Source organism: Pteropus medius, unplaced genomic scaffold (assembly GCF_902729225.1).
Source record: "Pteropus medius unplaced genomic scaffold, Ma_sr-lr_union100, whole genome shotgun sequence".
NCBI classification, from domain to species: Eukaryota; Metazoa; Chordata; class Mammalia; order Chiroptera; family Pteropodidae; genus Pteropus; species Pteropus medius.
This window is the reverse complement of record NW_024352783.1, coordinates 149,248-165,225: the sequence shown is the minus strand read 5'-3', so window position 1 is coordinate 165,225 and position 15,978 is coordinate 149,248. Positions and strand designations below refer to the sequence as shown.

Sequence of the window (15,978 nt, the reverse complement as noted above, 5' to 3'; positions counted from 1 at the left end):
GTAAAGCTCAAGCTGAAAATGACCTGGCTCTGTGCCTTTCCCCACCAGCCCTGTCTCTAGGAACCCCACAACCCCACCCTTAACTACACTCACGTGCGCTTAAGCGGGTTAGAGTTGCTTGGTGCGCCCCACCTGAGTGGGGTTTAGCGGGGTGGGGGTCGGTTGCCTATCCCATGAGGGCACAGGTCAGTTTAGCTAGGATAGTTGGGTGACGCCGGTGGAGACACATTTGGGGGCGGGGCCGTTGAGGATTGGGAAACCGTTGCTGGAGATGGTCACGTGTGGGTGGTTTCAGGCCGTCACGTGACCTAAAAGTCATGTGATCGAGACGCTAGGATCCGGGTGGGTCGACTTGGGCCACGTGATGTGGGGGAGGTGGGCGGGACCTTGGAGGTTGTTGGCGGCGGCGGCCGAGTCCGCGGCTTTCGGTCGCGCCTCACGGCCCGACACCCCGCCGACACCCTGCAGATCCTCCACGGTTCCTCCACGGATCCCCCACGGATCCCCGCCTCCTTCTTGTACCATTCTTGCACTGGGGTTGGTCTGTCCGCACTCTCGTGTCGGTTTGCAGGTTTGCGCAGGCGCGGCGGGGACGATTAGCCCCTTTGGGTGGGCGGTGGAGCCCGAGAGCGCGCAGGCGAGACCATGGCGGGCAGCGGCGCGGGGGTCAGTGGTGTCGGAGAGACGAAGGTGATTTACCATCTGGACGAAGAAGAGACTCCCTACTTGGTGAAGATCCCTGTCCCTGCCGAGCGCATCACCCTTGGCGACTTTAAGAGCGTACTGCAGCGACCCGCGGGCGCTAAGTACTTTTTCAAGTCTATGGATCAGGATTTCGGGTGAGCGCAAGGCCTAGACTGCGACTGATGGGGGCTGTGCTGGAGTTGATTGGGTAATAATTAAGGAGCACAGGTCTAGTCTAAGCCATACTGGGGTCATCTGGGCTACGGTGGAGCAGATTGTACTATGCTAGGGTAGACTGGATATCCCTGGACGGACAAGGTTATAGTTGGAAAGATTGAGGCGCACAGAGCTAGCCGTGAGGACACACTGAGCTATACTAACCCAGATTAGAGAAGATTATGCTATACTGGAATAGAGTTGGGCGTACTGGTTCATTTGGGGTCACTTTGGACTGTAGTGAGGTAGATTGCTCTGTCCTCTGGTAGTGTAGTACATTCTTAATAGTCCTGTAGCACACAGGGATATTGTTGGTTACTGTGGAATCTCCTGATGTAGATGGAGCTATATTGGTGCAACTTGGGATGTTCTGGGCTATGTTAGGGCAGCCAGGATTATTCTGGGATATTCTAGTTTGTACTAAATGCAAAGAATGCTGTATTGCGATGTTTTAGGCAGTTCTGGAGTAGATCAGGCTATGCTGGAGAACTTGGGCCGTTCTGGTCTCTACTGAGTTGTACTGGTTAATCTTAGTTTGTATTGGGGCCTAGTTTTTATTGGGACACTCAGTAGAGGGCAGACAGGGCTTTGGAGTGTGTGATAGTACAGACAGCTGTATGAGTATATTCTTGTCTATATTGGTGCAGACAGCTGCATTTGGGGACATTCTAGACTGCTGGAATAGATTGGGCTATCTTGGGGGTAATTTGGGACAGTCTGGGCTGGCCTGGGACTTTAAAGGATGCAGAGTAAGCCCTTTGGTGTTTATTGCCTTTGGGACTGAATCTTCTGAGTCCTCAATCTCAGCTCTTGAAGGCAAGCTGGATTAGGCTGGGATAGCCTGGGTTTTAGGAGAGCTGGGCTCTATCTAGAAAGATTGTTCATGGTTGAGAAAGTGGGACTGCCTTGGAAGTTACGTTGCATATAAATCAAGGTTCTTCTATTTGTCAGCAGTGTTAATTGGGCAATTTTTAAAACTTTTGTGTCTTGATTTCATCTGTGAAATGGAGATAATCAGAGTAAAATGCCTAGACAGGTGCATGCCTAGTACAGGTGCATGGTGTATGTTAAATTCTTGGTCAGTGATAATTGTCAGTATTGATTCTGACTTGTCAATAAACTGGGTTATGATGATACAGAATGGAATAACTTGTCAGGCCAGGCTCTGCTGAGATGGTATTATGTTATGAAGAATACTGCATTATGCTGAGACAGATTGGTAGTGACTGAGCTGTATTGTGACATTGAAAGCAAATGTATTAAATTGGTATATATCTAGGCCTCTAGAACCATATTAGGCTAAAAAGTTATTCAGAAAGGATGTCCTATTTAGGGGTGAAGATGTGTGTATGTGATAGAGTTTCTGTTCAGGGCAGAGAGCCTCGTAGTTCATATCTATATTCTTTTAGTCAACAAGTATTCATTGATTACCAAGTGTCACGTACTTTGCTGTGTGGCCAGAACATGGTGTTGAACAGAATAGGCATTAATGTTTTCATGTGGTGGTTGATAAGAAGGAGCCCTGGGGAGAGATCTGTGGAGCTATACCTGCAAGTAGTCCAGTGAAGTCCAATTCATTGCAAGGAACTCATGGGAGAGGTGATCCCCCAGTGCTAGGCAGAACAGATTGCATGATGCAGAGTTTTGTGCCAGGTGAGGCACAGGGGAGTGGGAAGCCAGGCCTCACCTCCCTTTGGGAGCTCTCAGCTGAGTGAGGAAGTACCATTTTTTGGTCTAATGAGTATTTTTATTTAGGCAAAGATAGCACACTTAGATAGCTCTCTGGAAGTGAGTTAGAGAAAACTAAGGAAAGCATAAGAGTAGAGACTTAGATGAGGATCAAAGACTTCTTTAGGGAGGGTGTGTGAGGAACAGGGTTGAAATTGAGATTGAGAGGAGGCTGCCAGCAAGGCTCCTAAAGTTAGATATTTTGGGCAACCAGAGTAACCTTAGGGGATGGCCTTTGAAATTGGACTGAGAGTTTGAATCAGATTCAAGGAAATCTTTGGAGCAGCATTGAGCCCCCTGCAGGTGAGCTGGGGAGTAAAGGAGAAATGAAGAAAGGGAATCGAGTTTGGCAATTTCTTAGGTATAAGAATGAAGTATTTTAGTGTGAGAGAGCACTTGGACAAGCTAAGAGAGAGTCAGCATCCTTGAGCTAGATGAAATTAGGAAAAATTTTGAATGGGGATGGTAGTCGGGGAAGTTGGTCCAGTCTCACTGACTTTCATCCCTCTCTCGGCAGGGTGGTGAAGGAAGAAATTTCAGATGACAATGCCCGCCTTCCCTGCTTCAACGGAAGGGTGGTTTCCTGGGTAAGGAGCCCTGATTTTGAGGGCTCTGTCCCTCCTGCATTGCCAGGCTCCTCCAAGCCTGAGTCTGGCCTTATAGCTCAACCCCTGCTTAGTCGTTGGAGGCCCTGGCTCTTGGCTTCCCTACCTGTTTGGAAAGCGAGCTGGAGTCCCTCAGCCTTCTTCTGGAGCCCTCTAATGCTTGTTAATGCTGTTTTGTGTTTTACTCCAGGCTCTCTCAACCTTGTGCCCTTTTCTAATCCTTTCCCTTACTCTTATCTCATATACCTTACTTCCCAATAGAGCCGTTTTTTTTGTTTTTTTTTTTTTAATCACTTACACCCTTTAGCTCGTGTCATCAGATAACTCCCAGCCTGAGATGACTCCCTCAGCTCAGGAACCTCGGACAGAACTGGCACCTCCACCCCCACCATTACCCCCTTTGCCACCAGAGAGGACCAGTGGCATTGGGGACTCTAGACCTCCATCCTTCCAGTGAGTCCTTGGGATTCTTGAGTCCATAGGAGGGAGGTGAGGAGGGAATCCACGCCCCTTGGGAGGGGAAGCCAAAGCTTTGGAGCCCTGTCCCACTGACTCAGATTGGCAACTATCTTTGCCCATCTAGCCCTAATGTGTCGAGCAGCCGGGAAAATCTGGAGCCTGAGACAGAAACAGAGTCAGTAGTGTCTCTGAGGCGGGAGCGGCCTCGCAGAAGAGACAGCAGTGAGCATGGCGGTGAGGGGGCCAGGCGCTGAGACTGGGTAGACTGGAGTTGGGAAGGGGTTGGCTAAGACCCAAGTCTTCTGAGGGTAAGGTGCATGAAGCCTGGTTCCTGAAGTTCTTATTCATACTTAGCTGGGGGCCACAGGCCCAGCGGCCCCTCTAGGCTGGAGCGCCACCTGGCTGGGTACGAGAGCTCCTCAACCCTCATGACTAGCGAGCTGGAGAGCACTAGCCTAGGGGACTCAGATGAGGATGATACCATGAGCAGGTATGGCTCCACAGATATCTCCTCAGGGCACCAGCCCCTTCTTTTGAGCCAATCCTCTCATCTTTCTCTTGGCTTCATGACCACCTCCGCCTGCAAGTACTCCCTTCTTAACTTCCTAACAGGTTCAGCAGCTCCACGGAGCAGAGCAGTGCCTCCCGTCTCCTCAAGCGTCACCGGCGGCGGAGGAAACAGCGGCCACCCCGTCTGGAGAGGGTAAGGGGTTCTCATGGGATAACTGGACCTTAGAGAAATTAGAGGCCTGGGCCTTGATTTAGGGGATACAAGGGCACAGACAGAATCCCAGGGTTCGTCCCTGGTTGTTGAAGGCAGTCTAGCTCCTTCCCCTTTTTCTGTCACAGACCTCATCCTTCAGCAGTGTCACTGATTCCACCATGTCTCTCAACATCATCACAGTCACACTCAACATGGGTATGGAGGGAGCCTGGGGCTGGGGGACCTGGTCTCTAGGGCTTGGGGGTCATGTGGCTTGGGCTTCCCCTCATCACATGGACTCCCTCCACAGAGAAGTACAACTTCCTGGGCATCTCCATTGTGGGCCAAAGCAATGAGCGGGGAGATGGGGGCATCTACATCGGCTCCATCATGAAGGGTGGGGCCGTGGCGGCCGATGGGCGCATTGAGCCGGGGGACATGCTTTTGCAGGTAGGTATGCTGGGAAAGGGTCACTGGTACTGACTTGGGCAGGAGCTCTCAGCCTCTCCTATCCTGTTTCTGATCCACTTCCCCTCACTTCCAGGTGAATGACATGAACTTTGAGAACATGAGCAACGATGATGCTGTGCGGGTGCTGAGAGACATTGTGCACAAGCCAGGGTGAGCCTCTCAGCTGGTCTCAAGTCCTCAGTCTTCTTGTCTTTGCTTTTTCACCTTTCATTTTATAATTTTTAGGAAGTACTGAAACAACAGTCATCTAAAAAGTACATAAAGTTAAAAAAAATGCATAATGTAATGAGTAATTCTAGAGTAAATGGGTGTCCTTAATACTACTGCCTAGATCATGAAATAGAAGTTTGTTGATATCTCAAAAGTTCTCCCTAGTGTCCCTTCCAGCTCCTATCCTCTTCATTGCCTCTAGGGTAATTATTCACCTGATTCTTTGGTCATCACTATGATAAAAATCTTTGCTTCACTTGGTAGTTTTACCACCCATGTGTGTATCTTTGAACAACACAGTTTAGTTTTACCTGTTTGGGGCCTTTCTGTGAATGGACTGTACAGTGAGTATTCTCTTGTCTGACTCAGCAGTATGTTTTTAAGAGTTACCCATATTGGTGAGTCACCAACATTGTTGAGCCTTCCACCCTCACCTTTTTGGGCCCTGCCATGTTTGCTTGCTCTTCTCTTTCTCTTTCTGTCCCTCAACCCATTCTCATTCCAGGCCTCCACTCTCCTGAGGCCTCTACCCTCACCCCTGCTTGACTGGCCTTCTCTCTTCCCCACAGCCCCATCGTGCTGACTGTGGCCAAGTGCTGGGATCCCTCTCCCCAGGCTTATTTCACTCTCCCCCGAAGTGAGTGATGCTCAGAGGGCCTGCAGCTGAGAGGAGAGAGAGCTGGGAGCTGGGGCTGGGCCCCTAGGCTATGGGGGAATTGGTGGAGGAAGTTCAGGTCTGCGTCAGGGAGGGACAGGGCTGGCTCTCTGGGACTAGGAAGTGATCGTCTTGATGGTCTTCTCTGTCCCAGATGAGCCCATCCAGCCAATTGACCCCGCTGCCTGGGTCTCACATTCTGCTGCACTGACTGGCACCTTCCCAGCCTATCCAGGCTCCTCCTCCATGAGCACCATTACATCTGGGTCCTCTTTACCTGATGGTGAGCCCCCAGGCCCGCCTCCTTCCACCCCTCCTCTGAAGGCTTCTCAGCAGTGTTGTGATCCCACCATTCCTTGGGACTAGGCTCTGCCTTTGATTCCCTGCTTCTTCTCTGTCAGGTTGTGAGGGCCGGGGTCTCTCCATCCATACAGACATGGCATCTGTGACTAAAGCCATGGCAGCTCCAGAGTCTGGACTGGAAGTTCGGGACCGTATGTGGCTCAAGATCACCATTCCTAATGCCTTTCTTGGTATGGCTGGGCCCTGGGAAGGTAGCTTGGAAGGGGGAGGAGGAAGAGTAGTCCAAAGCTGGAATGGCCCGAACAGGGGTGAGGCAAGAGTCAGAGAGGAGAGCCTGAGTCCTTTTTCTTTTCTGGGTGATTCCAGGTTCGGATGTGGTTGACTGGCTCTACCATCATGTGGAGGGCTTTCCTGAGCGGCGGGAGGCCCGCAAGTATGCCAGTGGACTGCTTAAGGCAGGCCTTATCCGACACACAGTAAACAAGATCACCTTCTCTGAGCAGTGCTATTATGTCTTCGGAGACCTCAGTGGTGGCTGTGAGAGTTGTGAGTGCCCCTCTCCAAATTCAGACATTGCCCAGAAACCAGCCAGTGCCACTGTGGACTGTTGAGCAGTATGTGTCCTGTAGTAGGCCCTGCACTGGCTGATGACAATTAGCAGGGGCTAACATCCACCCATGTTCTGCTGGACAAGCTGTGCACTATGCACAGGACAACGTCTGTTGGGAAGAGGGGTACCTCTTTCTGAATCTCATGAAAGCATATGAGACTTACGGTGGCCTGGGCTGACTTCCTGCCCTGATAGCAGTGGCAGGTGGGAAATTTCCTGTTAGAGACCCTCGTTTTAACCCCCATAAAGGGTAGTTCTGGGGAAATGGTTCCTAGGTCCTCTTCATTTAATGTCTTTATGTCCTGGCTTCTTAAAACAGTGATTCTTAGTTTTTCTCTTACTTTCAAGATTTAGTCAACCTGTCTCTGAATGATAATGATGGTTCCAGTGGGGCTTCGGATCAGGACACCTTGGCTCCTCTGCCTGGGGCCACCCCCTGGCCCCTGCTGCCCACCTTCTCCTACCAGTACCCAGCCCCGCACCCATACAGCCCCCAGCCTCCACCCTACCATGAACTCTCATCCTATACCTATGGTGGAGGCAGTGCTAGCAGCCAGCACAGTGAAGGTAAGTAACTGCCAGAGAGAGGGGTAAGGGGCAAGAGAAAACCAGGGAGGAGAGGTAGTTGCAGGGGCTAGGGAGGTTGAGGGACCTTGGGCTGGGGTTCAGTTGCCCCTCTCCTCTCCCCCAACAGGGAGCCGGAGCAGTGGGTCCACACGAAGCGATGGGGGGGCAGGGCGCACAGGGAGGCCTGAGGAGCGGGCCCCTGAGTCCAAGTCCGGCAGTGGCAGTGAGTCCGAGCCCTCCAGCCGCGGGGGCAGCCTTCGGCGAGGCGGGGATCCTAGTGGCACTGGTGATGGGGGCCCTCCCCTTTCCAGGAGCTCATCAGGGGGTGCTCCCAGTCACCGAGCCCACCCAGGGCTCCATCCCTATGGTCCACCCCCTGGTATGGCCCTCCCCTATAACCCCATGATGGTGGTCATGATGCCCCCACCTCCCCCAGCTGCCCCTCCAGCAGTGCAACCCCCAGGGGCCCCTCCCATCAGAGACCTGGGCTCAGTGCCCCCAGAGCTGACAGCCAGCCGCCAAAGCTTCCACATGGCCATGGGCAACCCTAGTGAGTTCTTTGTGGATGTTATGTAGAGCCATGTTAGATCTCCACCCTTGGCCTATTCAGTCAGTTCTTGGTGCTCCTGTCCTGTGATTGGGTGTCTTGTCAATCACTTGCTCATTACTCTTCCAGTGGTGCCTGGGCTTAGCTTGTCATGTGGGCTGCTGCCTACTGTGAGGTTGTTGCCGCTATGACTCTTAACCAGCAGTGCCCGGTTCCTCCCCTTTCCCTCGGGGGTCTTCAAGGGACCTTTGGTTATTTTTAGCTTTATTATTTTTTGTAAGCCTTTTGGGGGGTTAAAGTAGACTTTCTTACATTTTTTTGGACTATTTTTTAGTAGGCATTTCCTCTTTTATATGAAGAATACCTGCCCCCCGGACCCCTTCTTTTAACCCCGAAATGTGACCTCCTATTCCATTTGCCCAGTCAGCTGTTCTGCTATCCTGGCGGGGTGGGGTGGGGTTGGCCACACTTGGCAGCAGTCAAAGGAAGCTGGGGTATTTAGTATTTGAGGGCTGTGTAGCTGCTTTTGTTACTCTATTTATTTTAGTCACTTGTATAAAACACCAAATAAAGCAATAGGGGCAAACTCCCCACGCCTCTGGCTCCTTTCTTTGGGAGGGAGGCAGGCACTGAGGGAAAGGACTGAGACACAGTAGCAAAGCACGACTTGTTAGACTTTATTTGTGAGGCAGTGAGTACTCCCTCTGAGAGCAGGCACAGTCCTGGAGTGAAGCCCCTTCAAGGCAGTACCAGGGCCCACAGGAAAGGGGCCTGGGCTTTGGCTTGAGATTGAGAGAAGGCACATTCCTGGCCAGGCCCTGGCTGGGAATATTCAGAAGCCGAGGGGGTTGCTAGTGACCATACCACCCTGCTCCACCAAGGCCTTGGAGATGCTTTTGAAGTTACGGAAGAGCTCCTGCTGCTGGGGGTCAGACTGCAGTGCAGCCATGTTCTCCCGAATCCGGGCTGCAGCCTAGAGAGAGGGAAGGAGAGGTTCAGGCCTATGTCTTGAGCCCCCTACCTGCCCATGGCAATCCCAGATCTCACCTCAATACACCAGCTGTCACAGAGCATTTTCTCATGCTGGGCTGTGAGGTGGCCCTCATTCAGGGATCTCGAGGCCCTGGTGGGAAGCAGGAGAAAATAAATATGGGCTGTGACCCTAGGAACCCCCTGCGGCTCAGGCTTCCCACACTGTCTCCTCACCTGGAAAGAACCACCACCATGGCATAGAGGTCAATGGCACTGTCTGCCAGACGCTGCAGCACAAACTGTTCATCTGTCAGGTAGATGGGGTGGGGTAGGGAGGGTGTTAGTTGGAGGGAGAGGAAAAAGAGGGGATGGTAAGGGTATAGAGCTTACTCACTGACAATCTCTTTCTTGTATTTTATCAGCTTGGCCTCCACTGTGGTGGCAAACTGCTCCAGAGCTTGCACTGCCTGAAGAAATGAGGAAGGCACCCAGGGCTCAGAAGGGGGCCCAGCCCTATCAGCTCTTGACATAGGCTATCCCCCACCACTCTTGACTACTTTACCAGTTTACCACTCCGACTCAACTCCGGGTGGATGACGCCACTGAGACTCAGGCCACTGCCCAGCCCTGCCCGCCTTAGAGGAAGGAGGTGATTGGTTAGTTGCCATATACCACCCCATTCTGCCCTGCCTTACCCTGGCCCCTAAGCTTACCGCCTCAGCTGTTTGCTTGCCTCTCCTAACAGAAGGCCGGCATTCTCCAAAGGATTCTTTAGAGCATTGCCAAGCCCAGAGAGTTCCTTTCCTTTGTCCTGTGGGGGAAGAGGGTCTAAGAGTCAAGACTCCTTGTCTCACCCCTGGTCCCCCTCCAGTTCTCCCCCCTCTTTACCTTACAGCCCTGCAGAGCCACAAACAGCCGGAGAATGTCATTCGTCCCCTCAAAGATCCGGAAGATACGAACATCTCGGAGCACACGCTCTACTCCAGGCTCCTAGGATAGTGAAAGACAGATCATATGCCCCTGCTGAGATGTGCTTGTCTACTCCTCCTGGCCCAACTGCAGCTACTCCAGGCAGAAAACTCCTATACCTTCATGAAGCCCATGCCCCCCATGACTTGGATGCACTCATCTGTCACCTTCCAGGCTGCCTCCTAGGGACAAAGAAACATATAAGATTGGTATTAGAGCCAAGCTCCCAAACTGGGCTCTCCCTCCCCGCAGGCCTGGGACCTCACCGAGCCAAAGATTTTGCTGATGGCAGCCTCTATCTGGAAGTCCGTGGATCCCTGGTCCATGTTGCCACTCACCATGTAAGCCATGGACTGAGGTTGCATGGTTGGGATGTGGGAAGGAAAAGAGCTTCATCAGACTTGGCCCGATCACCCAAATCTCCAAGACCAGATTTACCCCAGCTCCCTGTGGTCCTTGACTTCTAACTCCATATGTCAGGCATGTTGAAATATTTGGTCCCCCAAGCCAGTTTATCAGGGGCTTCCAGAAATCTGACTTCTTGAAAAGGGTGAAGACGTAAGGATAGGTGTGGGGGGTAAAATAAATTTCAGGTACCACTAGAAGCACCTCAGCAGAACAGCATGGCTCTTCTTCTGCAGCGGCTGAGCTAACTATGCCTCCCCGCATCCCCTAGGGCATTGGTGTAAAGCTGGAGACCCACTGCCCCAGGTGCTGCTGGGGGTTGTAGTCTGACCCGACCGGGAAGACAACCACAGGGCTCTTGGGAGAAGATTGTGGGAGGATCCTTACCTCAGTCACATACTGCAGCATAGCCATCCGGGCCAGCTTCTCCTGGATTAGCCCAAAGTTGTGAATTTTCTCCCCAAACTGGATACGATTAGCAGCATGATCCACCTGCAGAAGGACATATGTCCCATTGTGGTTCTCTAGTCCTCCCAGGATGGAGGCTGGGCTGAGCCACAACCAAGAGGAGTTCAGTCTAGGCTGGACAGAGACCTAAGCTATCAGGTTTGGAACAGCTGGTGTGGGAGGGGTCTCTGGTAGAGAGAGTGCCTGCAAGGGAACCGGACACATGAGAAGGGGGATAATGTGACTCATTCAAGATAGCTAGAGACTCAAGCAGGGTACTCACCGCCTTAGCAATGATGGCCTTCATGGTGCCTGCAAGGGCTGCAACCATGCCAAACCTTCCATTGTTGAGAATATGCATGGCAACCTTGAAGCCGCCTCCCACCTCACCCAGCACATTCTCTGATGGCACCCGTACTCCATCAAAGTACACCTCTGCTGTGTTTGAGGCCTTGATGCCCATCTTCTTCTCAGGGGGCCCACTGTGACAGACAAAGAAGCAGAGGCGTGTTCAAGTTGTAGGGAAAATTGCCCCTTCATTCCTTATGAACCAAAGAGAAACTACAACTTCCAGCCCGCAAAGGGGTGCAGGCAACAGTTCCTGCATGCCCAGAGGGCTGAGGCCTGGCCCTCCTGCTGCCATGTGGTGGGCTCATTGGTCATTGAAGCTAAAGCTTTAGATCAGTTACATATGTATTACAAAGGGAACATGCTGTCCAGCATGTTAGCTTTTACATACATCCCCAGTGACCTGTAACAGCCATCTACTCTGGAGCTCAGTACTGTCCCGCACCCTGGCTCAACCTCTTCCTTCCCAAACCCACTCACTGGGTAACACCTCCAAAGCTCCTCTCTACCACAAAAGCTGTGATCTTCTCCTTTGTGGCTCCTGTGGCTGCATCTGTAACTGGTGTCTTGGCAAAGACTGTGAAGATATCTGCCACTCCCCCATTACTGTGGAAAAATGAGGGTAGTCAGCGTGGAGGACAGAGTGGTGGGGCCTGGAAATGGGCAGAGGCGGAGAGGAGGGGAGAAATAGGAAGATTGCCTGATCCAAATCTTGCTTCCATTGAGAGTGTAATATTTTCCACAGGGGCTGGGCACAGCTGAGCTTCGGATGGAGGCTGCATCTGACCCACTTGAGGGCTCAGTTAGACAGAAAGCTGCTATAGTTTCCCCTGTTTGGCAGAGAACTCTTTTTATACTGGGCCCTCATTGGGCATGGCCCCTCAGTGCCCCACCCCTCAGCACCATAGTTACTCAACACCTCTGGCAATATTCAGTTTCTTCCCATTTCCCTTCTGGCCTCTTTGTGATACCTTCCCAGAATCTCCCCCAACCAACATGCCCAACTATGTGGTGATCTAAGTAGCACTGGCTTAATTTGTGCCAAGCCCGAGACACCCCAATCCCTGGGGCTCCTAGGCCTGCCTCACCTGATGCCAGTTTGGGGAGGTATTTTTCTCTCTGTGCCTTCGTGCCAAAGAGCAGGATGCCTTTGAAACCGATGCTTTGATGGGCCCCCAGGGTGATGCCCACACCAAGGTCATGCATGCCCACGATCTCCACCAAGCGGGCATACTGGAGGGGAAGCAGGCATCTGGAGCTGTAACTGGCTGCATGTGGGCCTGCCCTTAGCAGGAAAGGTGGGCAACAGGGCAGGGCTTGACCAGGGCATCCCCACAAAATGAGGAAGTAGGGCCATGGCAGAGGACACTGGCTCATGTCCAACCAGGCCTTGGTGGGAGGGAGTCTTTCTACCCCATGTCAAGCATTCTCTACCTTAGAGATTTATTAGGATTTGGGGACCTGGGTGAGGTCCATGGCCCTAGGGGACTGTATGTAGTTTGGTGTTTGGAAGAAGTGTGTACCCATTGGGAGAATCAACATCCCACAGGCCCCCAGGGCAGAGGCTTAACAGAGACCTTGGCCTCAGGGGTGATGGAGCTGAACCCATCAAACTGGAGTAGACCAGGATATTGGGAAGTGACTGAGGGGCTCCCTCACCTGCGTGTTGCAAAGGCCAACACCACCCAGTTCACTGGGCACTTGCAGACCAAAGGCCCCCAGCTCCTTGAGGCCCTGTATAGTGGTCTCTTCCACCTGCTCCATCATGTCATTCTTGGCAGAATCGTTCACCTCCTGGGGAAGGCACAAGGTCCTACATACAGGCTCCTTTTGAGTTCCTTGACATCTCTCCCATCCCATCAGAAATCAAACTATTTCCCAGCCCAAGTCATTCCTCACCTCAAAGAACCGGGATACAGGCCCCACCAGCTCTTTGAGAAACTGTGTCTGCTCCTCGTTAAGCACTGCAGGTTAGCAGAGACCAGCAGGTCAGACCAGGCAGTTGGAAACCTGTGCTGTCCCTGCCCAGCTGTGACTACCCCTTTCCTCACCGGAGGGGTACGGAAACACCTGATCAGTGGTGAGTTGGCCCTTGAACATCCCCACAGCAAAGGACCTGGATTCCTGCACGGGGAGAAAGGTGTTTCAGGGAGCCTGCTGGAGTGAGTCTGCCCCCGGCTTAACCTCTGCCGGACTCAGAGGCCACATACCGCATTGGCCTGTATTTCCCTCCTCGAAGACTCATAGGAGAGAGAATCTGACTTGTCCAGAACCGCCTGGGGAAAAGGATAGTTAGCGCGGCAGAGAAAGAGTTGCCAAAGTGACAAGTTGAGCAGAGGCGAAGAGCTAGGTGCCAGAAGAACGTATCCGGTGACCTTTCCCCTAGTTTAAAGGCCCTTGGGCTGCCCTTTCCCCTGCTTTCGGTGCCAGGCTGGTTAGCAAATGACTGGCACCAGGAGGGAGACTCCTGTCCGCGGCAGGGAGGGGAAAGCGGAGACGGACGCCCACCCTGAACCCCCACTCCCGCTTCCAAACCTGCCGTTACTTACCTGAGTGGCCCCACTGGCATATAGTCGTCCGGCAGGGCATGGTCGGGGCGGTCCCAACAGAGCACAGGGCCGCGAGCTGAGAGAAATGGGAGTTCAGTCCGGGGCTGGGCCATAAATAGGCCCACTGCCCAGTCCCTTCAGGAATATACAAACCTTCCGTCCCCGAATCTCAGTAGCTGCCGTCCCACGCTAGGAGCCTTCCTCGCCGCCTGCATATCAGAACCAATCCAGTTGTCACAGACCTGAGCTGTGACCTAACACTGGTTCTGTCAGCCAAAAAGTCTGGGTACCCGCACCGTGACTCATCCTCCACAATGCAACCGGCGGCGGGCGGTGCTTCCGGCATCCGGGGCATGCTGGGAGCTGTAGTTCTGGAGCGCCCCTTAGCTCTGCATTCTGGTTGACTTAAGGAGATCTCCAAACGTCCCGATATCTCCAAACGTCCCTTGTCTCCCCCAAACTCCTTCATCCCTCCTGTTCCAACTAGAGTGTAGCCTTCAGAAGGGGTGATGGGATAGGCTGGGACTGAAGAGAGACGAGTTTAGGCAACTACAATCTGAGAGATGGAGGGTGGTCTGAAAGGAGGACTTCCAGCTGAAGTTAGAAAAGAGAGGTGGGAAGAGAGAAGTGTAAGATAGATGCCAGAGGCAGGGGCGACTCTTTGGGGTCCCTCAAAATCAGTCTCCACAAAAGGGAGGGAAATGGTGTGGTGGGGGACTCAAGCTGGGGTGGAATGTCCCAAGCATATTCTCCTAAGGCCTAGGGAGTGTCACTAACAATGGAACATCTAAATTTTCCTAGTAGGAAGGCTCTCCTCTTCTTTCCCCCTTATGACATCTGAGAACTTACTCAACATCTATCTTTCTCTCCTCTGTTCTTTCCTGAGACCATGTGCTCAGGCTAGACCTCTAGGCCTCTAGGCAAATGGAGTCTTCCCAGGACCCAGAGAAACTATAGGAATTCTCATGTTTCTATCCTCTCCCACACTTCTCTAGCCCTGGGGCAAAAAGTCTCAGGTAATTTCTGCTATTCCCACTGGGGACAGGCCCAGGAGGAGAGAGAGTGCTAGGCCCAATTACTTTTCTTTTTGAGCTATTGGAGCCTTCTTAGGTGTGATCTTCTTCTCCAATCCCTTAGGAAAGTGTAGCTACGTTATGCCTGTCCTTTGGGCCAGGTTATGTGGAGCAAGGTGGTGGTAGTGGTACCTGGGGAAGAATGAGATATTGGGTCAGTTCAGAGAATGACTACTTCACCTAACAGCTAGAATTGGGTGGGGAGAAGGCAGCTTAGCTCCAATACTGGAGGATTAGGGAGATTAAAGTAGGAGAAGAGAGAGATGTCTGAGAGACCAAGAGGTGAAAAACAGGTGTCCTTGTGGAGGAGAGGCCTAAGGGTGGAATGGGGAGCTGAGACTCTGGGGAGCCTTCTCCTGGAACCTTTCCATAGACCCTGGGGTGAAAGGGCAAAGGCTGGAAAGAGGACGTGAGTGCTTTGAGCTGTTTTTCTTTGTTGTCCCAATCCACCTACCCTCATTTGCATTTCATCAGCTCCCAGGTCAGCCCTCTGGCTCCTGGCTCCCCCACTATTGCGATGGGCACCCCCTCTCCTCACGGTGCTACACAGTGACCTCTTCCAGGCCTTGCTGGGTAAGTAGCCCCAATTTTCTGAAGGGCAGTGGTGGAAAAGGCTGGCCTGGGCCTGTGAGGGCAATTTACTGAACTTGAGGACTGGTTGGGAGCCTGGAGATCATTTGGTCCAAGCAAGAGCCTCATGCAGGGGTCATCCCCAACAATGTCCCTCCTCAGTGTCCACCAGCCTTGGCTGGGGGAGCTTCTCCCTTACCAGACAGAAAAAGGTGAGACGATGGTGGCCAGGGAGGCAGTGGGTGGAAGAGGGTAACTTAGCACTGTTCTTGTGACAGATATCCTGGACTATTATGAGGCTTCCATCTCAGAGAGTGAGGTAAGGGGGTGAGAGTGGGGTCCTGACTTCCTGAGGGAATGGGCAGGGCTAGAGGAGTGAGCAAAGTACTACTGATAATTGAACTGAGAGACTTGGAGACCCTGGGGATAAAATTCTGAGTCAGGGGCACAGAGAATGCACTTTCCTGTCCTTTAGCCCCTTCTCCCTCTTGCTCCCCCCTTTTCTTTGCCTGCCCCAATTTCTGGCACTAAAGAGTCCAGGAAGTCTTTTTTGACTTCCTCCTGTGGATCTGGAGGGAGAACTAAGCCCCTGGGATTCCCTCCTGCCTGCCCCTCCCTCATCACTAGCCCTGCCATGGCCTCTTTTCAGTATTTAGATAACCATGGTTGGTCTCAGCCCATCTAGGGATGCTTTCTCCTACAAGAAATGAAATCCATCCTCATCATGTTTACTGTCATTGCTGGTGGCTGGCCAGGTCTCCATGTTTGCCTTACGGCCTCTCTGCTTCTGCTTCCATCTCCTTTCCCATTATCCGGGTTCCTGCCAGCACTGAAGGAGTTAACTCTGCCAAGGCACCCCCCATTCTCGCTCCTTGCTCCCTCCCTCC

General features: G+C 52.5%; 3 protein-coding genes across 5 annotated transcripts in view; 2 read left to right on the top strand and 1 right to left on the bottom strand.

The window, feature by feature from the left end:
- Positions 1-62: 62 nt before the first annotated feature.
- On the top strand, positions 63-8,347 carry DVL2 (dishevelled segment polarity protein 2). Of its 2 annotated transcripts, none has more exons than XM_039847155.1 (15): positions 63-839; positions 3,146-3,215; positions 3,541-3,686; positions 3,817-3,914; positions 4,047-4,182; positions 4,305-4,395; positions 4,542-4,611; positions 4,706-4,845; positions 4,940-5,016; positions 5,646-5,713; positions 5,886-6,014; positions 6,133-6,264; positions 6,401-6,580; positions 6,993-7,211; positions 7,339-8,347. In XM_039847155.1, exons 1-15 carry the CDS (start codon positions 646-648, stop codon positions 7,785-7,787), a joined length of 2,199 nt encoding a protein of 732 aa, XP_039703089.1. In that variant the 5' UTR covers positions 63-645; the 3' UTR covers positions 7,788-8,347. The 2 variants fall into 2 exon arrangements, with proteins under 2 accessions (XP_039703089.1, XP_039703088.1); XM_039847154.1 differs by having other exon boundaries at positions 3,817-3,926.
- Positions 8,348-8,419: 72 nt separating this feature from the next.
- On the bottom strand, positions 8,420-13,774 carry ACADVL (acyl-CoA dehydrogenase very long chain). Of its 2 annotated transcripts, XM_039847156.1 has the most exons (20): positions 13,602-13,769; positions 13,449-13,524; positions 13,110-13,175; positions 12,951-13,023; positions 12,799-12,863; positions 12,559-12,693; positions 11,988-12,132; positions 11,600-11,729; positions 11,380-11,505; positions 10,835-11,033; positions 10,492-10,596; positions 9,966-10,052; positions 9,819-9,881; positions 9,619-9,720; positions 9,444-9,541; positions 9,293-9,365; positions 9,125-9,197; positions 8,965-9,037; positions 8,806-8,881; positions 8,420-8,731 (listed from the first exon to the last, which is right to left on the bottom strand). In XM_039847156.1, exons 1-20 carry the CDS (start codon positions 13,661-13,663, stop codon positions 8,591-8,593), a joined length of 1,968 nt encoding a protein of 655 aa, XP_039703090.1. In that variant the 5' UTR covers positions 13,664-13,769; the 3' UTR covers positions 8,420-8,590. The 2 variants fall into 2 exon arrangements, with proteins under 2 accessions (XP_039703090.1, XP_039703091.1); XM_039847157.1 differs by lacking the exon at positions 13,110-13,175 and having other exon boundaries at positions 8,430-8,731; positions 13,602-13,774.
- Positions 13,775-15,000: 1,226 nt separating this feature from the next.
- DLG4 (discs large MAGUK scaffold protein 4) overlaps positions 15,001-15,978 on the top strand; it is a 25,926-nt gene continuing 24,948 nt past the window's right edge. The window contains exons 1-2 of the mRNA XM_039847151.1: positions 15,001-15,094; positions 15,370-15,410. The gene's annotated coding sequence lies outside the window, so the exon portion shown is untranslated. The remainder of the gene's footprint in view (positions 15,095-15,369; positions 15,411-15,978) is intronic.

What these genes read in the sequence shown, in the direction of transcription:
- ACADVL (XM_039847156.1), bottom strand. Translation starts at nt 13,663, where the DNA reads ATGCAGGCGGCGAGGAAGGCTCCTAGCGTGGGACGGCAGCTACTGAGA. An exon ending in GGGGCATGGGCTTCATGAAG is followed by an intron (nt 9,721 to 9,818) that starts GTATAGGAGTTT and finishes TCACTATCCTAG; the next exon opens with GAGCCTGGAGTAGAGCGTGT. An exon ending in TGGCTCTGCAGGGCTGTAAG is followed by an intron (nt 9,542 to 9,618) that starts GTAAAGAGGGGG and finishes CTTCCCCCACAG; the next exon opens with GACAAAGGAAAGGAACTCTC.
- DVL2 (XM_039847154.1), top strand. Translation starts at nt 646, where the DNA reads ATGGCGGGCAGCGGCGCGGGGGTCAGTGGTGTCGGAGAGACGAAGGTG. An exon ending in TCTAGACCTCCATCCTTCCA is followed by an intron (nt 3,687 to 3,816) that starts GTGAGTCCTTGG and finishes TTGCCCATCTAG; the next exon opens with CCCTAATGTGTCGAGCAGCC. An exon ending in AGACAGCAGTGAGCATGGCG is followed by an intron (nt 3,927 to 4,046) that starts GTGAGGGGGCCA and finishes ATTCATACTTAG; the next exon opens with CTGGGGGCCACAGGCCCAGC.